Consider the following 25,801-nt stretch of genomic DNA (forward strand, 5'->3'; position numbering starts at 1 on the left):
CAGACAGAAGCAGAGGCTGCATATCAGGAGCAACTCACTGCTCACGCTGTGTGAAGCTCTGCTTAGTTCCTAGCTCTTGTTTCACACAGAAATCCCCACAGTTGAGCCACTTCCTTCCCCCTTTTGATCTGTGCCAACCACACCTGGCACTCCGTGCCCTCCAAACTCACATCACAGACTGTAGCCTGCATGATTGCATCAAAGCCACCCTCTGGGGCATCTCGGTTCCGCGACACGCTCTGCTTCTTCACCTCCTCATTGAAGCGGGTCACCTGGTCTGTTAGTGTCAGCACATGTTTGTAGCCAAACATGGGCAAACACACGTTCTTCATACTGGGGAGGAAGGGAGATAATTTACGCACACACCTTGATGGAAAAGGAAGCATGGGGAGTGGGAGGGAGCGAGAGGGGGAAAAATATGGGCAGTGGTATGCCCAGGCCAGTTCTACACAATCACAATTACCCAGACAGTTCAGACTCCAAACCCCTCAAATTGCCTCTCAAATTACCTGAGTCATCACATTGCCGTCCAGCTAGCCTAGAGGCTAAGAGAGTGAGCTGTGGAACCAAATTGCCTGGGTTCAAATCCTAGCTCATCCACTCACTAGTCATGGGACCCTAGGCAAGCTTCTCTATACCTAACCTATAAAAATGGGGGCAAGTGATGGCACAATAGCACATATCGCATAGGAGTTGTTGTGAGGCTTAAATGAGTTAATACACGCCAAGTGCTTCGATCAGAGTGAGGCTCTATTGTTGCTCTCACCTTACACTTAACACTTCTCTAAAGTAACATTAATACAACAAAAAAGCAAAAGTTCATCAATAACTTAATGTCCCTGAACCATCAATAAATTGATAGATCTGTGCCAAACAGGAGCATTTTGGTCCCCAGCCCAATGGTTTGTTTGTTTAATTGATGGCTGACATCTTTATTGGAGAAACTTACAACCCAAACAGAAGGTTAAAAAGGCACATCACATAACTTTGAAAACTAAAAAGTAAATTCATACCTCGTCAGGCTCAGTGACCCTCATTTTAGATTATTATAACCCATGGATTTGCACAGTCTCCACCAATTAAATAAAGCCATTCAATTGTAAGTCCAAGTGTCAACAGAGGCACACATATCAATTTACAGAATATTAGAGGGTTCAATAAATATCATTTCCACTCTTTTACATTCCTTTAGGACTTAATTCCTTGCATTTTAATCCTATAGGACTCATACTCTTAATGATGAGGAGGACAATGATGACAGTAACAATGGAATCAATCCTTCTGAAATCATAATTCCTCTATTTCCTTATGCATAAATTTTGCTCTACTTTTGATCTCATTTCCTCCCATTCTCTTGTCTCCTATTTATTTGTGACCAAGACCAAGGAAATGATTAATTTTCTTTCTAGGTCTCCAAACAGCCTTGGACTCTATTGACACAACATTCCAGATCAACGAGCTAGCATACTTGCCAGACAGGAAGACCAAGGTAGAGAGTGATATGATTTGGCCAGAAGGAAGCCAACAAAGCTATCCTAGAGCTAGAAATAGGAACCAAGACTTGGACCTGCCTGGGGTAAAGGGGAGGGATGCTGCTCTAGGCTTCTAAAGGAGGGACTTACTCATAACAGGGGTTTTTAAGGGCCTCTGGTGGGGAGATAAACATGTATGGTGACACAGGCTTGTCCACAAAGGCCCCAAAGCCAATCCGCAGGTTACTGGTGAGTTTCCGCATCTGGGAGGCCAGCTTGGTACCCAGGTTCTGGATGCTCCCCAGATCATCCTTCATGGAGTAAGACAGGTCCATCAAGTAGTAGATGTCCACGGGGTAATCCTCCACCTGCCGGACTTGCACGGAGAAATTCTTCGAATCATCTGGAAGGCAGAAAGATATTAGTTTTTCCTGCCTTCTCCCTCTAAGATTAATAAATGGATTTGGACACAGTTGGGATTAAGTAACTTCTTGATGAGACCAAACTTGAAAGCCCTGGTCCCTTCTCCTCTCCCCTTGAAATTCTATTCCTCTTCTAATCTCTCGACCCTCGTATTTTTAACATCTTCTTTTCCATTCTAAAATTCTCCAACCTCTCTAAACACCCATCCATCTAGTCCTCTGGGTCCCAAGGGTCTGACACTACCCTGAGCCACAGGCTTTGGCAGTTACTACACTTCAGACTCTGTAAAAGGTAGGAACTATGTCCCACCCTTCTCTGAATCCCATAGCACCCAATACATGCCTTACACGTAGAAGGTACATTCTTTAATTCTTCTTGATATAATCAGAGTCAAAATCAGTGCTTCAAAAAGCCTCTGTCTTAGCCTAATCTTTTATCCCTCTGAAGGTCTCCTGTTCCTATTTTCTCTGCCCCCATGCCCCTGTCTCAACCTCACATGAAAAGGGGGCTTACAAACTGCTTTCTCATCTTATATCTCATTTGAGCCTCAACACAAAGTTATAAGCTAGGTAAAACAGGCATTAAGGGAAAGAAGAAACAAAAATATTTTGAGTATATACTATACTAGGTTAAGCAACTTGCTCAAGGTCAAATAGCTAATATATGGTAGTCAAGATTCAAATTCAGATCTTCTGACTTCAAGTCCCAACATCTTCCACTTTCTTCCATTCTCCTGCCCACACCTCCCCCAACATCTTTCTCTTCCCACCCCATTTCCATTGTGAGCTACTTCCCCAAGGCTTCCTACTCAGACCTCCACCTTATGCCCTGTGCCCATCTGTCTGGAGCCTCTCCCTGCGATGAGCCCATCCCTACCTGGCCGTAGCCGGAGTGCAATCCTCTGGGGGCTGACTTGAGTAATCTGGGAGCTGTCTCCAGAGCCCTTGTCGCTGAGGGGCCTGGCCTCCAGGATGATGGCCTCACTGACGGGGAACTCGATGGACCCCAGCGCACAGTTATCCTTCAGCAGATTCTCCTTCAGGTTACAGCGGGGTGAGCCCAGAGGCAGGGCCTGTAAGGCAGGAGCCCATGGGAAGCCCTGTGATTGGAGCTATGGTGGCTCTCTGCCTCCCATAGACTCTGCCACTTCCCAATGGCCTAGAGCTCACCCAGCACTTTGGAGCTAAACCAGCAGAAATGAACTCGCGTGGTCCTTCCTAAGATAGTCCTTAGGCCCAGTGTACAGAAGGGGGAAACTGAGGCATGAGAAAGGTTGGGTGAGTGCCTGTTCGTGGATTGGTAGCTAGGAAGAGGGCTAGTACAGTAAAATGCCTGTTAGACCAGCATTTTTCCAACTGTGAAATGCATCCCACTTATGGGTCCCAAATTCAATTTAGGCCTCAACCACCATTTTATTAAATAAAATGCAATAGAATAGACTAGAGAGTATCAAAGCAGGGCCGGCCCGGTGACATGGTGGTTAAGTTCACGTGCTCCGCCTCAGCGGCCTGGGGTTCACTAGTTGGGATCCTGGGTGCAGACCTATACAGGGCTCATCAAGCCATGCTGAGGCAGCATCCCACATAGAGGAATTACAAGGACTTGCAACTAGGCCATACAACTATGTACTAGGGTTTGCGGAAGAAAAAAAATAAAAGAAAGTATCAAAGCATATAAATAGTAAAAGTAAATATTGTTTTGTAAACTTTTATGTATTGGGGAGTGGGGTATAATATGTATAATAAAAAATGATGTACAAGTATTTCTTTCTGTAGTTCAGGGACAAAACAGTTTGGAAGCTGCTATGTTAAGACACTGCCCAGGATGTGAAATCCATGAGGGCAGGCACTGTATGTGTCTTGTTCCCTCTCTGTTCCCAGCACCCAACCCAGCACTTACCACAAAGGCGATGGAGAAAGAGGATGCGGAGGCAGCCAAGAGTAGAGTAGAGGCTAAGAGCACAGGAGTAGATTCGCTGAGACGACATCTCAGCATCGCCACTTACTAGCTGGCTACTGGGGCAAGTCATCTAAACTCTCCACACCTAGTTTCCTCAGCTACAACGTGGAGACAAGAACAGCCCCACCCTCACAGGGAGGTTATGGAGGACTGAATAAGACAGTGCTCATACAGCATGTAGCACGGTGCCTGCCATAAGGTAAGTATGCATCTTTTTTTTTTTTTTTTTTTTTGAGGAAGATTAGCCCTGAGCTAACATCCACTGCCAATCCTCCTCTTTTTGGAAGATTGGAGCTAACATCCATGCCCATCTTCCTCTACCTTTTTTTTACATGTGGGACACCTGCCACAGCATGGCTTGATAAGCGGTGCAGAGGTCCCCGCCCAGGATGCAAACCAGCAAACCCTGGGCCACCAAAGCAGAGCAGGTGAGAACTTATGCCACTGGGCCAGCCCCGTAAGTACTCATTACATGTCAGCTATTATTATGAGATGCTCTATAAATAGTTCCTGAATAAATTAATGATATATAAACTCCACAAGCGTGGGCGAATCCCATGATGCCAGGCCACTGACCAGAGCCTACTCTGTCACTTTAAGCTTCCTCCCTCACCCTGGACAAAAGACAAACCCAGCAGCCTTCCAAAAACCCTGGCATGTATCCTCTGGCCCTCTGGGGCTCTGTGTGTCTTTACATCTGAGTATTGAATGGGCGGCATGCTGCACCGGAAATCGGAGAACAGGTTCAATCCGAGGTCTGCCACTAACCAGCCATGTGACCTCAGATAAGTCATTTCACTCCTTTGAGCCTCAGCTTCCTCACCTGTTCAATAAGGGGGTTACACGACATGGTGTTTTCAGTCCCTTCCTGCTCTGACATTCAGCAAATTTAGCCAGCACTGTGTGGGCGTAAGTCCACAAAGGCTCCTTGCCAAGGTTGAGGGACTGGCTGGATAGCTGGAAAACCCCTCCCTGGACCTATTTCACAATATCTAGGCCCTCAGAACCTCAATGCTCCCATCCCCACCCATCCCCTCTTACAACCACTTCCAGAAGTCAGTTGAGTAAGCCATACCAATATCCCAGAAGAACCATTTACTGAGCATTGACTGCACGTCCAGCACCATGATAAGCACTTTACATGGATTATTGCAATCCCGCTGACAGCAGTTCTGTAATGCTGGAACTATTACCACTTTACAAGTGACGAACCTGAGGCTTGGAGGCTTCACAGATGAGGGACTCAATCTTACAGTTAAGAAATCTGAGGCTTGGAGACATTAGGTAACTTTCCCAAAGTCACGGGGCTAGGAAGTGGCAGAAGTGAGATGATAACTAGATTGTCTGACTGTAACTATTCTCATAAGATGATAAGTTGTATGACATGCTGTATAGAGCAAGAAGCAAGCAGAGAAGCAGGAGTGTGGAAGCAATAGTCCCAAGAAGAGCTATACCCGAGAATGCCCCAGATAGGGAAGAGGGTGAAAGATGGGGCTGTGGGAGGTGTGGGAAGGATAATGTTCTACCTCCTCAGCCCCGTCAGGTGACAGGGAGCCATATTTCCAGAAGAGGGATTGGGTCACAAGGAGCCATCCATATGCAAAAATTCAGGACTCTGTAACCTAAAACCCCTCCCAACGCTCCAAATCTCTCTCCCTCTCCTGTGCAGTCCTCCTCTGATAGGCTGAAGGGATTCTCCACATAGATGGAGGACATGAACAACACCAACAGCTAAAGACTGAATGTCTGCATCCCCCCAGAATTCATATGTTAAACCCTAATGCCTAAGGTGATGGTATTGGGACATGGGGCCTGGGAAGGTGATTAGGTCATGAGGTGGAGCCTTCACGAATGGGATTAGTGCCCTTATAAAAGAGGCTCCAGAGAGTTCGCTGGCCCCTTCTGCCATGCGAGAACACAGTGAAAAGATGGCCATCTAGGACACTGAATTTGCTGGTACCTTGATCTTGGGTTTCCCAGCCTCCAGAACTGTATGAAATAAATGTTTGTTGTTAAAGCCACTCAGTCTATGGTATTTTTGTTACAGCAGCTTAAAGAGACTAAGACAAACGGCATGAAGCCCACCCTGGCCCAGGCAAAAAGTGGAAAAAGCTTCTGGAAGCTAGCAGCTTCTTTCTTTCTCTCTCAGCTTCATAGGTATGAAGTAAAGAAATGACATCAGCAGTGGGAAACAATGCATAAGACTTAAACTTCCTGGCTCAAAGATTCCAACAGGGACATGACACATCCTCCAAGTCTCTAGAGATGAAATCTCCTCCCCACACCCAGCTTTGGCTGAGGACAGAATGGCTGAGGGAAGGACTCAGGAGCACTTCACGTTTTTGTTCCCAAACTCCTCTTGCTGCCCCTGCCCATCTCACGCAACCCTTCTCCCTCAGGAAGAAGTCTCTTTCTTGCTCAAAAAACTCCCCACCATATCTCTGATTCCAGCTGCCCACAAAGATCCAGGGAGAAAACTTCCCAAAAAAGGCAATGATTGGATAGACCAAGAGGCACTGAGGAGCTGATCCTTTCCAGGACTAAGACAGATGGTATAGGAGAGAGGGAAGGGGGAGACCAAGAACCTGATGAGAACAGCAAAGCCATTGTGAATCTTCAGGCTGCATCAGAGAATGTTCTGGAGGGGGAGTTCCTGACCCCCATTTCCTAACATGACAGTGCTTATTAGAAGAAGGTTTGAAGTGCCAAGCCTTGCTGACAGTCCTTATGGTTTGTTATGAATTTCGTCAGATATATAAACACTAAGAAACAAAAACTGTCTCCTCTCCTCCCTTTGTGGTCACTGACATCAGAGGTCAGGAACATAACAGGCCTGCTCCTCAGCCACGCTCTCCCTGAGAGCCTCCTGTCCTAGAAGGATACCAAGGCAGTGACCTCAACACACTCAGGCAACATTCCCTTTCTTAATAACCCAGGCCGAGGAGGTAGAAGGAATGTTTCTAGGTTACTCAGAGACAAAACTGGAAGGAGGGGGAGGAATATTAGAGCTCCAGTTCTTAGTGAAACCGGATGTTACACAAAAAAGGCAAAAATAACCAAGACCCAGGGGAAGATCACAGAAGTGGGAGGTTCCAGCCCACGTGCTGTATGAGCTGAATTCCCTCCCTCCCCCAGGAGAGTGACACATGCTATGAGTCCCACTCTCCATTAATCCCATTTTGGAAATTGGGAAAGTACAGCATGAATAACTGTCATCGTCCTACCTATCTCACAGGGTTGGTCAGGGGATAAAATAAGACTGTGTACGTGAAATGCTTTCAAAATATAAAAGGCTCAATATAAGTCAAACATACTCAAATCTTTTTGATATGATATAAAGAAATAAATGCAAATAGAAGGTGACTCTTTCCTACTGTTACCATTACAACCACTACTATTATTGCATATTCTGTCCCTGGTACCTATTTTTTTCCCCCAAGGAGTTACCATATGCCTCCAATCCAAATAAATTAACATTGTGTTCTCGAGCAACAGCCAGTGAGGAGAAGAAATCACTTGAACATAGAGAGAGAGAATGTGGAGGGGACAGAAAAGAGTGGAAAAGGAAAGCATTTTAGTTTATGATTATTGGTCTTCACACCTCATTGTTTACAGGGGGAAGAGCACTTTTAATATTATATTTCTTTTGTTTTTACAATAACAAGTTGGAGCAAAACTCTTAAGATGAACATTTATCCTCCAGAGTAAAAAAAAGAAGAAAGAAAGAAAAAACAGCAGAAAAATGAGAACGAAATTATGTTCGTGACTAAAAAGGAATTAAATAGTGGCCTAAACTTTTCCCCCACAGATATAGAGAAGAAAATGAGAAGTAAGTCCTATAGGAGTATTCTGCTTGGCTAGACCCAAACCCATTCTTCTTTCATCCTTGGATGTCAGGCTGAGTGTGAGCTTGTCCACCTTCTGACGTGCACTCAGGGCTATATAAGAATTCCTAGTATTTCCCTCCACCTTAGGGTTGCCCAAATTTAGCAAATGTTTGAGACATACTTATACTAAAAATTACATGTTGTTTAATTCAAATTTAACTGGGTGTCCTGTATTTTATCTGGCAACCTTAACTCCACTTTCACCCACCACGACCCTAACAATCAGCGCCTTTGATTGGCAGTATTTGCCAAACTTGCTACCATAACAACCCATTTAGATGCTACAGGTCCAGGGTCCATCCTGGGAAACTTTATATTTAACAAGCACTGCAGATGATTCTCACCACTAGACAAATTTGGAAGGTTGTAGACTCAAACATGATGCCACTGAGTCCAAGACCACAAGTTGAAACTCTGTGTGAGACCAGCCTCTTTGCTAGATTCACAGTGCAGAGACAGCACACAACCCCAACCCACATCAGTATCCAATCCCCCAAGAACACACCCTATGTAGATGGGCCCAAAACTCTGCACTCATCCACATTGGCTATGTTTTCCTATTACCGGGCCAAGTGCTTGCTATACACACCCAGAGCTGCTGTCCTCTAGGACCAAGGGAAAGCTGAGCCCAACCAGTTGTTTTTCCAGGCACTGCCAATCATGCCTGCAACAGCCAAGGTAGGGGAGGCAGAAGCAGAGGGCTCTCTGGGGTTGATTATTCAACAAATAACATACAAAATGGCCCAGATGGTTCATTTTTGGTTTTTTAAGTCAATAGCCAAGGCACTTTCAGCAGTTCAACTCGGCCTGTGCAGGGGAAGCTCTCAGGAAAAAATAGCAGTCATGTTCAGGTTACAGCCTGGGATTCCCACCACCCATTCTTCCCTGGTTGACACATTTTGCCCCACACTAGACTCCTCTGCTATCCCTCCTCTCCTCTTCCTCCCCTTCTCCCTCCTCCTTCTCTCCTCCCCTCCTTCTATCTTCCTCTCCTCCTCCCCTCCTTGCTCAGAGATACGCTGTAGTCATTCACTAAACAGTTGGCCTCCTCTACTTTCCTGTTTATATTCCATTCTCCTAGAGACTATCTTAGGAGAACTTCTACCTCCCCTCATAAGTTTTCTTTGGTCCTAGAGGCACCCATTTCCTCCCTGACTCCACTTCCCATTCCTAGGCTGGTCCTACCTTATGCTTTGATCCTACCCTGCACCTTCTCCCCCTGCCCTCCTCTGGTCTGCCCCGGGGAATAAAATTCACCATGGTCATCAATAAATATTCTACACTTGCAGCTCCAAAATCTGGTCATGTGACCTAAGGGATTTTTCTGGTCAGGCCTCAGCATACCTCAGTTATATGGCTTGTCCCTACACAGATCAAGAGAGGTGACAGAATACGTTTTCTTTTTCCGCAGACTCCTCTGGGCTATAGTTGCCTCCATTTTCTCTTGTTTTGGGTTAAAAAGGAGGAAGGGAGTGCATTCTTTGAGTGACACTAGGGCTTCTCCCCTGGCTACTCCTCTGCTCTACTAGCTTCAGGCCAACCAATCCAATGAGACACCCTACCCATCAGCTCTCCCTTCTAAGATTCAGTTGCAGAATTCCAACTTCCTTGTAAAGGAAGCTTAATGATACCATGATGGTGACCAAGGGAAGGAGGATATAGCAATGAGAAGGGAAGAGGCCACACCACACTTGAGCAGCCAGCTCAGCCCAGAGGGGTGGAGAACCTGCGGGGGTGGAGGGGATGGACTCACTCATCCCCGTCCCCCACCCCACCCCCCACTCCCAGCGGCAGGGAACGTTTCATTTGCTAAATGAAGTCAATGTGGCCCAGATGTTGAGCAGCTGCCTGTAGAAGCAGTTCCCCGTGCTGAACTGCACAGAGGCCAACGCAGTGTGTTGGGTCGGCCTCTGCCGTTCTGGCAGTCCTCCTGTCAAGGGATAAACACAGCCTTCCAGCTCCCACTGCCCATCCCCACCAGCCTGCCAGGGAGGTTGCCTTTTTAGGAAACTCAGCAGATTGGGAAGAGAAGAATACAGAGAGAATGAGAGGCTGGGTTAGAGCAGTCATAAAACTGCAGAGGGCAGGGACATGCGGTCATGACAGAGAGGGCGCCTCAGGTGGCTGAGACACAGCCAGGCCAGGAGTTCAGGTAACCACCTGAGGGGGGCAGGCCAATGACTCATCCTCAGACTCTATAATCACTGGAATCCCTCCAGCCACACACACCCCCCCAGCTCTTGCCAGCTCCAAATTCCCGTCTGGGCCACAAACATAGCCGTTCCCTCAGACACACTCATTCCCTAGGGCCCCAGACACAACAAACCCTCTGCCTAAACACGGCTAACCCTTTCCCGTCACCCTCCTATCCTCACCAGATTGGCCCAGCTCCTTTCCTCATTGACACCTGGGAGAGGGAAGGAAGGATGGAAAGAAGAGAAAGAGAGAAGAAAAGGTAGGGCTGTGGGGGCCCAAACATCAGAGAGGAAAAGGGAAGAGAAAAGACTCTCTGACTAAACACCCCCCACACAAGTACACGATTCCTCTTTTATCTGCCTTTTAAAAACTCTGGGACTTTTGTAAGCCAGCATCCCCTGAGTACCTATAATCCTCTCCTGTCTGTCTTTTTGAGACCTGAGGCCCTGCTTGCCTGGGGTATTCCACACCAACAAAAAGCAAGCAAAGCGTGGTAAAGGGCAGCAATGGCTACACTGAGGCCAGAGGCCCCACCAAACTGGCTAGGGCTGGGGGCCATGTGGTAGACTCTGGACAGCATCCCCTGCAATACCCCCTGACCACTCACTTAGCCAGCCACCCGCGGGAAGGCTTCACCCTAGTTTTGCTCAGAAGGGACAAGGGGCTTGTATATTTAGGAAGGAGGAAATATTCCCATGGGCTCACTTCCGCACAAAAGAAGCAAAGTCTGGGAAGAAGTCAAGTCAAACGTCTGCTCCTTACCGCATCCGAGCACCAGGCACACATGGGACTCGCAGCCAGGCACTGCCGGCAGGAGCTCACACCTCGTGTGGTGCAGATGTTGGGCCCTGCAACAGAGAGACAAAGGCATTAGCATCTAATTTGGCTTGACGAAACGCCATTCAAATGTGAACAGTCTTTATACTGTCAAAAGACAGAGAAAAGTCTGGGAGGAGGAGGAGAGACAAGCAGAGGGACAAAAATAGTCCGGAGGAGCCCAGCCAGGAGGCAAACCACAGGCATTGCCTCGACAGAAGCTCCCATCCTCCCTGCTTCCCCTAGCTCAGCATTCCTGGCCTCAGCCAGGTAAACCTCCTCTCCCGCAGCGCCCCCAGGAAGGCCTTTTCCAATCCAAGGAGCAGAATGAGGAAGACCCATTTCTCCCCATGACCCAGTTATCCTGACAGTTCCTTTATCCAATTTTCTAAAGTTGCCCCTTTGCCCCCAGCTGGTAAGACCGCAAATCTATTTTTGGAGAAATCATGCTGATCATTGGGGTGTTTTCCCAGTATCCCTGAAACTTCTTATCGAGCTGAATGTCTCAGTCTATTTTATGATAGTGTGACCGAGCTCTTTTCCAATATCTGGACAAAAACATACCTAGAAAATGCAGATGTACACACACACACACACACACACAGAGTATCGTTAAGAAAAATTATTCAAAATTTGGAAATAGGCAAAGGGAATACTGGGTGTACTTCCAATGTAATGAGGAGTGTTGACTAGTAGACCCACCATGCTGAGAGATTATCTGATTTTCTAGGAGTGTGTACCTTTGTTTGACCTCTATTGATTAGGATATTTTACAACTCTGTAAGAGTAGAGGGTAACTTGTAGAAAACCAGTAACAACGGAAATGATTCTTGACAAGAATAATGTATATGATTCTTATCCAACAGCAACGCAAATGATTTCTGTCTGGTAGAAATGGGAACTCACAAAGGTTAGAGTTCATTGCCTTGTAGAACATTAACCAATTTTGACTCTAGGAGATAACTGATTACAGCATTCCCATGACTGACCAACTAGAAATCTCCCTTCCTTGAACTCTCTTTTGAACTAATCTTAATATCTTATCAGTTTCCTCCTTAAGTAAGTTGAATAAAATCTTTGACATGTGTTCTTTTCATAGTCGTATGGGAATCATACTTTTAACTCTTTGAAAATGACATTTGTTAAGTATCCTGTTAAGTATCCATCTCAGGGCCTCAGTAGGGGCAGAGGGATCTAACAAAAAGGGTACACATACATTCAGTAGACAGTGGTTCTCACTAAGTCACCCACTAATAATGTGGCCTCGGTGAGTCATTTAACTCCTCTCAGCCTCCGTTTCTTCAACTCCAATATTCCCAACATTTAAAATTATTTACATATCTACCTTAACAACACTGTCGCCCAATAGATGTTAAGCCTCTTGAGGCCTGCCCAGCCCAGCCCAGCCCAGCCCAGCCCAGCCCAGCCCCAGTGCTTGCTTGAAGGAGATGCTCAGTAAATACATATTGGAGCAAACTGAAAGGTACTGGACTAGATCAGTTTTGTTTTGTTTCTTAAGTAACTGACCTCATTTCTCCAAATTGGGCATAGAATTCCAATATAAAACATGCAAATTTGTTGAAACAGTTCCTCAGACAAGGTAAACTTCCACTGTTTTCCTAAAAATACTAGATTATATATGGAATCCTTGAAGCCCCTCCTGGAAGCCCAGGTTTCCTCAGAGCCTTGAGTCTAACTTCAAAGGCCTTTCCCAACTCTAAAATGCTGCAAGTGGGATCCACTATAAGCCCCTGAGTAACCTCTGGGACTTTAGCCTCTGACTTGACTATAACCTCAGCGTTCAAGTGCAAGTGTAAGGACTGAGAGGTGGGAATTCTGGCAGTGGTTCCAGGCCTGGCCCTAAAGCATCAAGGCCAACTCCGAGTTGGGGCAGCCGTCAGCCATGCACTGTCTGTAATGGAAGAAAGGTAGCCAGTCTTCCCAGAGCTGCCAGATTCAGAATGCCTCACCGTTCAGAACCAACAACGCAACCAGGAGGCCTCTCCCTACAACGGCTGCCTGGCCATATCTTAGCTCACAATTGCTCTTTTCCCAGCCACAAGTGAACACAGCCTCCCTTTAGTGCCTTATTGGAAAAGTTCTGAGAGGAGCCTGGCCGGAAGTATTGTAGGTATCTGTCTCTCTTTTGAGGTTTCCATGGGAATCAACGTCCAGGGGGTAAGTCTGGACATAAATGCCACTGATTTTCATTAGGGAGAGATGCACAAGGAGGCCTTGTGAAGAGTTAGGACCGTGGGCACTGTTAAATTATTTCTTTAAACTCTTCCCAGTCTATCCATTTATCCATCCATCCATTCTTAAATTAGCATTTCCCTACGAGTCCTTGACTTGTAGCTACAACAGAAAGCCATGCCAGATGTGAAATAAATAACAGCAGGCCCCCTCCCAGTGAATGGGCAGTCCCTGACCCCAGATGAGAAGAATGGAGGGATTTGTTCTTTAGAAAGCCATGCCCAGGGAGTCGGTCACCCAGTTCCCCTTACCTCCTCTTTGTAATGAATCACAGGTTGATATGATGAGAACGAATGATCTCCCTTGATACCCCCCACCAAGACCTGCCACCGAGGGCAGGTTCCCTGGGATGTAGTAGCTGAGAGTGACTGACTCATCAGAAGTCTGCGCCTGGGCCAGGCTGATTCAATGAGCTGCTGCTCTGAGGCCACCCCTCCCTCCTGAACATGTGGAAGGAGTTTGGGCCTCTGTTTCCAGTCATTCATAAGGCCTATGTTCCTGCTCAGCCTCAGGGGCCCAGACAAAGCCCTGCTGGAGAAGCAAGAATCTTCCACTTCCTCTTCCAGAACTTTGTCATTGAGAGGAATTGACAACCCCTACCACCCCTTCCCTCTGATAGTTCAGCAGGGAAAGAAGGGGGACTGGCCCTGGTCCTCACAGGGGGATCATAAGGATTACAGGAACCAATCATGTCAAACTCTGAGCACAACAGCTGGCACACAGAAGGTTCTCAGTCAAGGCCGCTGCTGCTACACTGGCTGTTGTTTCCATTGTTGCTGTTTTTATCCTGAGTCCCAAGCTGTTTGAGGCAGGTGAATGTTTTACTTTCTCTTTCTTTTTTCCCTGAAGACACCATTCTACAGGACACTATACACACAGCTGAGTATGCACTGAACAGCGGGGTGAAGGGGGTATGGAGCCAGAAAGCATCAGACTAGCGTAAAATGATGATTGTCAGATCTAACTTCTAAATGGAGTCAGGAATATTAGTGTTCAAAAATCCAATCTAAGAGAGATGGCCAAGAAGAAAAGACCAATTAGAAAAGATAGACAAGCTCTGCCAAGAAGTTTGCCTGGAAAGTAGAAGCAGAGGCTGTGGTTTGGCACATCAGCCCAATTCACAGAACCAGAAGAGAGACAAAGGATGGGAAAAATGGAGAGAAAAGGGGACATGGGAGTTGCAACCAGTGGAAGTCATAATGCGTCAATGAGAGCTATTTTGAGAACATGTTGTTCAATTAGACAGGATGTCAGAATGCAGAATGGGCCACCCTAGCGAGGCAGGGAACTTCAGCAGAGGGCTAGGTCAGAAGGAGAGGTGTTTAGAGGGAAGGGAGGATGATCCATACTGCAAACACTACAGACATCTCTCTTACTCTGTCAGAGAGGAGTTCTGGCCTGGATCCCCAGCCCTGCCACTGACCTTTGACTGGTCACTGCCTAATTAGGTCTATGGGGATACTGGGTGACTCAGGCAGCGCCTAATCTTCCATTGCAGTCACCTGGCTGGGTGAGTCATCCAAGAACAAAACATCTCATGCCAACTGCCCTATGGATACACAAGTGATTTCTCTAGAGCAAGTTGCTAAGAAAGTGTATTTTCTTTCTGTTCCTTTGTTATATGTAGCGGCAGCTCAGTAATCCAAGAAAAGGGAGAGAGACAGGAAGGCGAATTCAAGGTTACACATACCTCTGTGCTCTGAGCAAAAAGCTCCAGGAAGCATCACCCAAAGCAACAGGAAGTCCAAACTACCATATTTCATCAAATCTAAGACTCTGGATGTAGGATGAATCTTGATTTCAGAGATTTTAAAATGTAAAAAAAAGGGGCTGGCCCAGTGGCGCAGCGGTTAAGTGCGCACGTAGCGGGTGTTAGCTCAGGGCTAATCTTTCTCAAAAAAAATAATAAAATAAAAATAAAAATAGGGGCCAGCCCTGTGGCTGAGTGGTTAAGTTCACGCGCTCCACTACAGCAGCCCAGGGTTTCTCTGGTTCAGATCCTTGGCGTGGACATGGCACTGCTCATCAGGCCACGTTAAGGCGGTGTCCCATGTACTACAACTAGAAGGACCCACAACTAAAATATACAACTATATACTGGGGGGATTTGGGGAGGAAAAGCAGAAAGAAAAAAAAAGATTGGCAACAGTTGTTAGCTTAGGTGCCAATCTTTATAAAAAAAGAAAGAAAGAAAGAAAAATAAAAAATAAAACATAAAAAAAATGCATCAGAGCCCATTAAATATGATATTTAACATTGGAAGGCATTTTTGTATAATTTGCCAACATTAAAATATGTTATGGGTTGAACTGTGTCCCCGAAAAAAAGATATGTTGAAGTCCTAATCTCCAGTACCTGTGATTGTGACCTTCTTTGGAAATAGAGCCTTTGCAGATACAATCAAGATGAGGTCCTTAGGGTAGGCTCTAATCCAATATGACTGATGTCTTTATAAGAAGAAAATACCACGTGAAGACAGAGACACACAGGGGAATGCCATGTGACAACAGAGGTAGAGATCAGAGTGATGCAACTGGAAGGCAAGGAATGCCAGGGACTGCCAGCCACCACCACAAGATAGGAAGAGGCAAGGAAGGATTCTACTCAGAGCCTCAGAGGAAGCATGGCCCTGCTGATACCTTGATTTCAGATTTCTAGCCTCCAGAGAGAATAAATTTCTATTGTTCTAAACCACCGAGGTAGAGCAGCCCTAAGAAGCTAATACAGAATCGATTTGCATTTCCATAACATATATGACATGATTTTAAGGAACATTGCCCTGAAATACTTTGCAATGGTTAATTCACCTATGCATAACGGGGAAGTGGTTACTTTAGCTTTATACTTTCCTACTAACATATATCAATGGTGTTGACATTCATTCACTTACTCAACAAATATTCACTGAGCACCTACCTGTGCCCAGCACTGTCCTAGGCACTGGAGACACATTGATGAACTAAACAAACCCCCTACTCTTGTGGAGCTTAAAATTTAGTTAGAAGATGGAAAACAAAAAATACACCCCAAAAAAAGCACAATTTCAAACAGTGGCAAATGCTTTAAGAAAATAATGTAGGATAAAGGAATAGCATCAATGAGGGGAGGGGGTCTCCTTTAGAGAAGGTGGCCAGGAAAGGCCTCTCTCAGTTGACATTTCAAAATGATATGAAGGCGTGAGTCATGGGAAGATCTAGGGGATGAACATTCCAGAAAGAATCCATGACAAGAGCTAGATAGACCTCAGCCTGATAAAGAAATAGCAGGAAGAGAGAGAAGGAGGAGAGAGGTGGAGAGGCAGCTGGAGAAGCAGTCAGGGACCAGAACACTAGGAAGCTGTAGCCATGGTAGAGAGTGTGGCTTTCAGTCTCCCTTTGGTGGGAAGCCACTGGAAGAATCTAAGCTGAGGCGAGCAGAAAAAGATCATCCTGGCCACTGAGAGAAAGGCAGACAGTAGGGGAGCAAGACAAGAAAGAGACCAATTAGGAAGCTATTACAATAATCCAGGCAACAGATGGCAAGGGTATGGATTTGGAAGGTAGTGGTGTTGATAGTGTGGTCAGACCCTAGATATATTTCAAGGACTTGCTGATGGATGGCATGTGGGGCATGACAGAAGGACAGGAAGGATTTTGCCCCAAGCAAGTTGGATCCCCTTGGACAAAGCTCAAATATTTTAACCACTGGCCATACCCTTTCACTGACCTTTCAGGCAGTAGGCTCTGCCCTTGTAAGTGAAGCCAGATCACGTCTGGTTATCATCTCCAACTGGGTTAATTAGGTAGATATCCATATGCAGAACACCGCATAAAGCCCATCCTTGGACAGAGTCCTGTCTTCTGTATGGTTGAGTTCTAAAATTAACACCCAGCCCCTGGGAAACACCAAAAGGGCAGGGGTAGTAAAACAAGAACACTATTACTGTGTCACAGTGGACATGATGGGGAAAGCGCACAGAGTGGCAGGCAGGAGACCTCAGGTCCAAAGCCGCCTTTGCCATTCTGCTGGCTGTGTGACCTCAGGCAAGTCCCTTCATCTCTCTGGTGCTCTCTCTAAGGTCCAGTGGCTCTTTGATTCTGTCACGTCCTTATTCAAGAACTTAGAATTGCTCCCTAGTATTTAATTGGTCTAAACCAGCCACATCAGCCAAGCACTGGAGACCCTAACCAGCTGCTTCCTCTCCCCCATGCTCCCAAATTCGGACGTAATACTTACCTCACGAGTTGTTAGGATTAAATGAGAAAACGTATGTGAAAGAACCATCATCTATAGTGGAAGCTCAGTAAATGTTGGTTTCCTTCCTCCTTACTGTCACTCTAATCACTTCCTGCACTAGGAATGCCCATCCCCCCTCCCCTCCACCTCAGGGTCAGACTACGAAGGCCCTTTGTCTCCAAAAGGATATAGTGAAGAAATCAGTGGCCAAGAGACAGGAGCCCCCAGGACTAGCCCCACCAATGCCACTAAACTAGTTGTGGATCTTGGGCAAGTCACTTCACCTCTCAGGGCCTCCCTTTTTGTTTCTCTATAGAACAGTGTTTGACGAGATGATCTTCAAGGTGCTGCCAGCCCTGGAAGTATATATTCCAGCCAGAAAGCAGCAACAGGGTACCTAATACTCTAGGAGGCCTAGCATCCCAGGGCCCAAGACCCCTCAAACAACGCACTAGTGTCCCTTTCCTCCTAATGGCCTAACTGATATTTGATTCAAATGATGCTATCAAGTTCTGGAAAATCTTATCAGCACAGGCCCCACCTCCCATCTGACTCAGTCAGCACAGAGAAGAAGCGAGCCTGTACCAAGCCCTGCTTGAGGCCCAGCCCGGCAGTGCCCTGCTGGTGACCCCTCGGCATCCAGTGTCCAGTTCTGCTACTTTTCCTCCTCCAGCTCATGCTAGTGGGCATGCACAGCAGGCAGTGGTGCTGTCACCAGCCCTCGCTGCCAGCTTGTCTTGGTAGGAAGGCAAATTGGTCCCATCACTTTAGAGGACAATTTGGCAAAATCCGCTAAAATTTAAATTTAAAATATTCATGTCCTTTGACCCAGAAGCTTTAGTTCAAGAAATTTCACCTGCAGAAACACTTCAACAAACGTGATAATAATGAACCAGGACGTCCCTGCAGCTTTATTTGTAGTAGCAAATAATTGGGAATGAGCTCAATGCCGGCCAACAAGGAACTGGTTAAGTAAGTTCTGGTATATCCATAGAACAGTACCTTCTGGCTAGACTTATAGCTTTCGGGATAAATAATAGAGATAAACTGACATAAAAAGATGCCTAGCATATACTATTAAGTGACAATGATCCTATTGTAGATGATCCTATTTGAGAAATATTAATAATGATAAATAACTGATATGGTGACATACACATAAGAAAAAGTCTCTGCAGTAACTGTCAACAGTAGTTATCTTTAAGGACAAAACTATAAGGAACTTGTACTGTCTACATTATCCTATTTCTGTACTGCTTGTCCTTTTTTTTTTTACAAGCTGAATTACCTTTATAAGCTAAAAGAAAATTAAAGCTAATTTTAAAGGTCCTCTGTTCTGCCTCCCTTACTCCATTTGCATTCATTTCAATGTGGGTTCCCCAGAGGATAGTTCGCTTTCTACAAACTGGAACGCCTTCAGCATCAAAACCTCATAGCCTCTTGGAATCCCAAAGTTCAGTGGAAATTCAAGAATAAACTTTGTCTGGCCCACTACCACAGCCTTCAGGAACCACCCAGGAGAGAGCGTGGTCTGTTCTCAACTTGCAGAAATCCCAGAACAGAGACACCACGCTCCCCCTGTCTCTGGGGCGTTGGTCAAATCTGCAGGCAGTGCCAGCAAAGATTTAATCTGGAGGAGTATCATGCGTGGTGGCTACAGTAGGGGTTTGGAACCATCAGTAGATCTCAGAGACCTAGGTTTTCTCTATCCAAGAATCCCATTAGCAAAGAGATTCAGGGTTGACTACAGGGACTTTTAAAGTGGCTACTGAATGTGCCTTTTGCCAAACTTCTGGAGCTCTCTTCTAGTGTGAAGTTTTTCAAGCTTGTTTTTAACTTCAGGACACCACCCCCACCCCCACCCCGCCCCACTTTTTCCCCCAAAGAACTCCTTACAAGGAATTCCATATTATTAATCAATCAAAGGAAGAACTTTTCCAGCGGACGGTGGCGAGGGGCAGGAGAAAACCCAAGTGTCTCCCATCATCTCCTTCACCCACTTTGCAGCCCCTGAGACTGAGGCCCAGAGGTAAGATAACTTTTTCAAAATCACCCAGCAAATTGATGAAAAAGCCTGCAGAGCCGTGAATCAAACATAGGTTTCTCAATTCCAGACCCACAGTTCTTTTCACACTGAGTTGGTTTTTTCCATATGAAAGGAAGTGGCTTTTTTAAGTTTAAAAAATATAAAACAAGTTTAAGTAGAGGAATACACACACAATACATGCAAGAGGAAAAAATCTGAATAGAATACGCCATCTGATTAATAGTGGACATTATGGGGGAAGAGAATTAGAGGAAAACCAGCCATTTAACTCTCCAAAGTTTTTCTTATGATGACCATATATCACCTCGTTTTCTCCTTGAACATCTTCACCAACTGAACTAAGAAACACTAGGTGGAGGGTAAGTAGTCTTTTTGTGGGAACATGACAGAAAAACTTATAGCGGGTTGTTTTTTTCAGAGATGCTACCAAAAAATGTAAAAGGTAAAATAGCCCCAGGTTCATTTAACAGCTTCTGGCTCCAGGGATTGTGACATATCATATTTTGCCGCAAAATATCCATTGCTTTTAGGACTAAGAATAGTAAAAGTGCTGGTTGCAGTGAAATCCTCTCCCATATCCTGAAGATATTACACCTTAGCATTTGGGAAATCTAACGGCTTCTACATGGCCCAAAAGCCTCTTTAATAAATGGTGCTGGGAAAACTGGACAGCCACATGCAAAAGAATGAAAGTAGACCATTATCTTTCCCCATGCACAAAAATAGACTCAAAATGGACCAAAGACTTGAAGGTAAGACCTGAAACCATAAAACGACTGGAAGAGACTATAGGCAGTACACTCTTTGATATCAGACTTAAAAGGATCTTTTCGAATACCACGTTTACTCAGACAAGAGAAACAAAAGAAAAAATAAACTAGTGGGACTTCATCAGACTAAAGAGCTTCTGGAAGGCAAAGGAAACCAAGATCAAAATGAAAAAACAACCCACTAACTGGGAGAAAATATTTGCAAATTATATATCCGATAAGGGGTTAATCTCCATAACATATAAAGAGCTCACACAAATGAACTATAAAAAAAACAAACAAGTCAATCAAAAAGTGGGCAGAAGATATGAACAGACATTTTTCCAAAGACATACAGATGGCCAACAGGCACATGAAAAGATGCTCAACATCACTAATCATCACGAAAATGCAAATCAAAACTACACTTAGATACCATCTTACACCTATTAGAATGGCTATAGTTACCAAGACAAAAAACAACAAATGTTGGAGAGGTCGTAGAGAAAAGGGAACCCTCATCCACTGCTGGTGGGAATGCAAACCGGTGCAGCCACTATGGAAAACAGTACAGACATGTCTCAAAAAATTAAAAATAGAATTGCCATATGACCCAGCTATCTCACTACTGGGTATTTACCCAAAGAACTGGAAATCAACAATTCAAAGAGACTTATGCACCCCTATGTTCATTGCAGCATTATTCACAATAGCCAAGACGTGGAAGCAACCCAAGTGCCCTTTGATGGATGATTGGATAAAGAAGATGTGGTATATATATACAATGGAATACTACTCAGCCACAAAAAAAGACAAAATCGTCCCATTCACAACCACATGGATGAACCTTGAGGGCATCAGGTTAAGCGAAATAAGCCAGACAGAGAAAGACAAACACCATATGATTTCACTTGTATGTGGAACATAAACAAACTTATGGACAAAGAGAATAAATTAGTGGTTACCGGGGGAAGGGAGGCGGAGGGTGGGCACAAAGGGTGAAAGGGCACACTTATAGGATGTATGACAAACAATAATGTACAACTGAAATCTCACTATATTATAAGCTATTATGATCACAATAAAAAAAGTGTGTTCCTAGAGATAGTGCGTACATGGAGAGGAAGACAGATTTTATAAATTTTTTGCTGGTGAGTTTCAAATTTAAATAAATACCAGCAGTTTACACAGGGAGAACAGGCAGTGTCATTTCCCTGCTCCCACCTGCATTTCCACTCGTGACCTGAACTCCATCAAGCCGGTGATCTTCCGGCTCAGGAAGGGCCAGGGTTCAGGAGAAGGCAAAAGAGAACGGAGTGAAGTGGAGGCCAGCTCTGTGGGCAGCAGAGGGGCTGGGTCAAGCCAAGTGGCTTATCCCTGAAGCTGCTCAGTCACTACCCCAGTTAATTATCTGTCTGCTGATTCATGAGTTGTGGTTCTTGTGGGCATGCTTCCTGGCTATTCCTGCCAACAGGGGCAGAAGGATTCTTAGGGCTGAGAGAGGATGATAACCAGAGATCCCGAGTAGAGCGGGGAGTCGCGGAGGAGGAACGTCTATCAGGAAACTCCAGTCATATCCAGACTCCCCCTCCTCACTGTTGCCTCTTTGTCCCATCTTATGCTGCCACCAGGAGATCTCTTGCCATTCACACTCACAATTTTGAGTGGTTTAGAGGAGAATGCTGCCCTCCTGTGTGTCTCTCGCCAGAAGAGGGGAAAAAAGGCAGACAATTCAGAGCGTCCCCTGAGTTTCTAGCACTCTCAGATCAGAGGTCTAAATGGCACAATAGTGCAGAGATCCAAATACCCAAAGAACCCACGGTCTCAGGACCGGCCTGGTGGCACAGGAGATAAGGTAACAGGTTCTACTTCGGCAGCTAGGGGTATATGGGTTCGGATCCCGGTGCAGACCTACACACCACTTGTCAAGCCATCCTGCGGCAGGCATCCCAGATATAAAGTAGAGGAAGATGGGCACAGATGTTAGCTCAGGGCCAGTCTTCCTCAGCAAAAAGAGGAGGATTGGCAGTGCAGGTTAGCTCAGGGCTAATCTTACTCAAAAAAAATTTAATTAATTAATTAATTAAAAAAACAAAAACAAAAAAAAGAACCCACGGTCTCAGCTGTATTCTAATATTGTCCAGAATACCCAGATGGAGCATTTGAGGATCTTCTGTGAATGAACACAGATATCCAAATGATGGGTTTCTTAAAGTGAGCATTTCACCTCCAGATGTCTTTTCATAGCATTTCACAGATACTTATTTTGGCTGCCTACGTGCCAGAACAGGGCATAGAGCATTGAACAAAATAGGCATGTCCTTCTCCTCATGGAAGCTGAAATCTTATGAATATCTTTTGCTTTCCTCTTTTCCCAGAGACAAGACTTAAGGTTTTCTCATGTATAAGCAAATGGATGAGGCTCTCTCCTCTTTGGCCTCTTCTGTAGGTCCTTGCTGGGTGAGAGAGGCTGAGATATGCCAAGCCACCAATGGGAAATGGGTTGAAATAAGGAGGTGCCTCCTGTCACATAGGTGTGGGAAAAGGGCCCCATTCTGGGAGCCTGGATTGCACTCATGCAGGAAGCAGTAACACCTCTTGCCTTCAATCCATGGTACATACCATGGATAGCAAAAATAATGACAATAGTAGTTGCTATGTAATGAATACTATTTTGTCCTTTTATCTCATTTAATTGGCATAATCATAGAAGTACTGTTTTCTCCACTTTACAAATAAGGAAACTGAGGACTCAAGAGAGTAAGTAATTTACCCAAGGTCACACAGCAAACAAGAGGCAAAATCAAGAATTAAGCCCACATTTGACTGGCCTCAAACCATAGCTGTCCCTTTCCCTAGCCAACAAGCCTTCCTCCCACGTCTTTCCAGGCCCTGAGGGGTTCCTGCAGAGGAAACTTTGGTTGGAGAGTTTCCAGGATATAAACTCAAGAGGAGAAATCAGCACCTCAGCTCAGACCTCATCAGCTTAGATGGGGATAGCAAACAAAACTTGTTATCCATTAGGTCTCAGGTTACAATAAAGACCTATATGCGGGGAAGCCAAAAACCCAATACTTCTTGGATGATGCTAAAAAGATCATCTTTGTACACAAATTCCAAAACTCAATTCTACCCTCAAACAACCCCTCTTCTCCCCATACAAGACTCTCCTACTCTGGGACAGCCTCCCTGTGCCACACCCGCCCAGCTCTTTCTGTGTCCCTTCAACATTGTGTGTCTCAACACAACTCTCCTACTCTCATCCTGCCACCTGTTTCCCCAGGGATCTGATGAGAGCTGCAACCCAGCCACCAACATTGGGGGTGGGGGGGATTTAAATATAGTCAAAACTGCTTTTACTGGGGGCTTATTACTCTGGAGCCCTGACTCTAGAGCCCGTGTTCTTAAATACTACTCTACCCTGCCTCTCAGAGGGAGCCTGGGGCTAGCTCAGCACAACCCATCACCACTGCTGGAATCGCCCAAACACAATGAATCTGTGACTAGATCTCCTAGAGAACTTTTAATGCAAACTTAAGGTATGTCAATGCAATGGAATCCTATATGGATCATTGCAATTTATAAACCAGATCAACAAAAGATATACCAGGAATGAAGGGTGGAGGGAGAGACACCCAAATAAAATACACTCTTCATCTTCAATAATATTGAACCAAGCACTATGCTAGGCTCTATCTTATGTTACCTTACTTACTTCTAAAACTGAAAGAAAATATGATTAGACTCAGAAATCATCCAGAAATTCACAAAGCTGTGGATGTGAAAAGAAAAGAAAGCAAAAAAAATGTTTTACATTCATAGAAGCAGGCATCTCCTAGGAGATACTGAGTAGCCCTTCTGTATTTCCCCACTGCCCCCATCAACAGCAGGGAGCATGTGAACCAAGACTCTAACATCTCCCGGGGGCAGAAAGCTGGAGACTCACACTTCCGTGCCATGGTCATCGGGCTGCTCACTGCAGCTAAAGACATCAGTTGACCTAACGGAGCCTCTATCACATGGGAAGCTTCAGCAACAACTTAAAGAGCTCGCTATATATTATCTGTAACTCCTCCATCAAGATCACGTTCATAGATTGTAGTAATGGTTTCACGGGTGTATACTTATTTCATCAAGTTGTATACATTAAATATACACAGCTTTTCGTATGTCACTCATCCCTCAATAAAGCGGTGTTTTAAAAAAGGTTTTGTTGCCCTGTCCTGTATCATCTCTCTCTTTCTCTCTATGTACACACACCAAGTCTTGAAGGCAGTCATCAAAGTATTTCTGAATAGCTACCTTTGAAATGGACTTATCAATAAATCTCACTTTTTAAAAATACATTCTGCAGGATCTAAATTGTCTTACAATATACATGCTCCCTTGTGCATCCTCCGCAGAGGAATGGCCCCAGCGGACCAGGAGCCAGAGTTCTCCCTGGGAAGGTCACCAGGGCTCCAGAAGGACCAGGGGCAGCATCCCTGGGCTGTGCTCTGCTCTGCCCCTCCGCCCTCTCTCCAGCACCAAACAGGCCGAATGCCAGCTCTCTTGGCAGCTGATGGTGTGTGCAGTAGTAGGAGAGACAAAGCCAGGGATCCAAGCCAGCACCAGGGACCCTTGGCGTGGCTCCTCGCATACACTGGAGATTTTTTGGATGCAGGGTCTGTCCCGGAAGCAGAGGCACCGCTGCCACCTGGGAACACTGTAAGAGACAGAGCCCTCATCTTTCTTCGAATCGCTCCCGTGGGAAGCCACTAAGTAGAGCAAAAAAAAAAAAAAAAAAACCGAGAGAAAAGAGAGAGAGGGATGTCGAGTAACCGGCAAACCCGCGCGCGCCCACACACTGCATCCGAGAAGCTACAACCACATCCCTCTGCCTTCACGCGGGAACAGACTCAGGAAGCCCCAGCTCGCCTTGGCCACCCCGGCCACTTTTTCTTCGCACGGCCGGGACCACCTGCGATGAGCGCAGCCGAGGCCGAACACGGGCTCAGAGATGCGCACGCCGAGGGCGTCCGGGGCAGGCGCCCAGCCCGGCTAATGGCCTCCGCGTCCCAGGTAGCCTCTCACCCCTGCCACTGCGGGGCCGGGAAGGTCCCCAGCTCCGGGCTCGGACGACCCCAGCCTGGCCCGCGCTGGATTCGCCCGCCCGGGTTTCCTCGCTGCAAGTCTGCAAACTTGGCTGCGGCAGGACGCGCGGCGCGGATCACCCGGGAACTGCGTCCCCGGGGCGCGGGAGCCTCACTCACCTCCGACGCCGACGCCCGCCAGCGCCCCCAGCACCAGCACCGCGGCCCAGAGCAGCCGCGCTCGCATCTCGTCCGCCCGCCGCCGCGCTCCGCCTCGGCCGCGCCCGCCCGCCCCACAGCGAGCAGCGGCGCCCGCGGCCACTTTTCCCGCAGCGGGAGGGGAGGGGAGGCGGCGAGTGGGACGTAACGGGGCGGGCCGCGGACTCGCGCTCCCTCCCCTCCGGCCCTTTTCTGGACCCTGCGCTCGAGAAGGGGCGGGGGGAAACTGCGGGTGCTCCCTCACGGCCTCGATCCGCAGGAGAGGAGAGGCTGGGACCGCAGGAGGGTCGCGGGCGCCTCCTCCGAGACATCCTGGTCCCAGGGGTCCGCACCCGGGCATTTAGTATGCTTAGAAAGGCCGGGAGCCTGTGACCCCTCTCCTGACCTAGTCCCACCTCTCCGGGGACATCCACAGCGCTTTCTCTTTCACCTGGATTCCTGGGGCACTTTTCCTCTGTAACTTGAATTTCATTTCATTCATTTAATTGACGAA

The 25,801-nt window shown here is 46.4% G+C and overlaps 1 protein-coding gene across 2 annotated transcripts in view; it reads right to left on the bottom strand.

Annotated features, from left to right (window-relative positions):
- ITGB3 (integrin subunit beta 3) overlaps window positions 1-25,429 on the bottom strand; it is a 49,613-nt gene extending 24,184 nt beyond the window's left edge. The window contains exons 1-5 of one of the 2 annotated variants that reach the window (XM_070225634.1): window positions 25,270-25,429; window positions 10,700-10,785; window positions 2,772-2,967; window positions 1,623-1,875; window positions 171-333 (exon numbers count right to left, since the gene is read on the bottom strand). In XM_070225634.1, the coding sequence (XP_070081735.1) occupies window positions 171-333; window positions 1,623-1,875; window positions 2,772-2,967; window positions 10,700-10,785; window positions 25,270-25,336 (765 nt within the window). In that variant the 5' untranslated portion in view covers window positions 25,337-25,429. 2 annotated transcript variants of the gene reach the window in all.
- Window positions 25,430-25,801: the final 372 nt, after the last annotated feature.

This window comes from Equus caballus, chromosome 11 (assembly GCF_041296265.1).
Source record: "Equus caballus isolate H_3958 breed thoroughbred chromosome 11, TB-T2T, whole genome shotgun sequence".
NCBI classification, from domain to species: domain Eukaryota; kingdom Metazoa; phylum Chordata; class Mammalia; order Perissodactyla; family Equidae; genus Equus; species Equus caballus.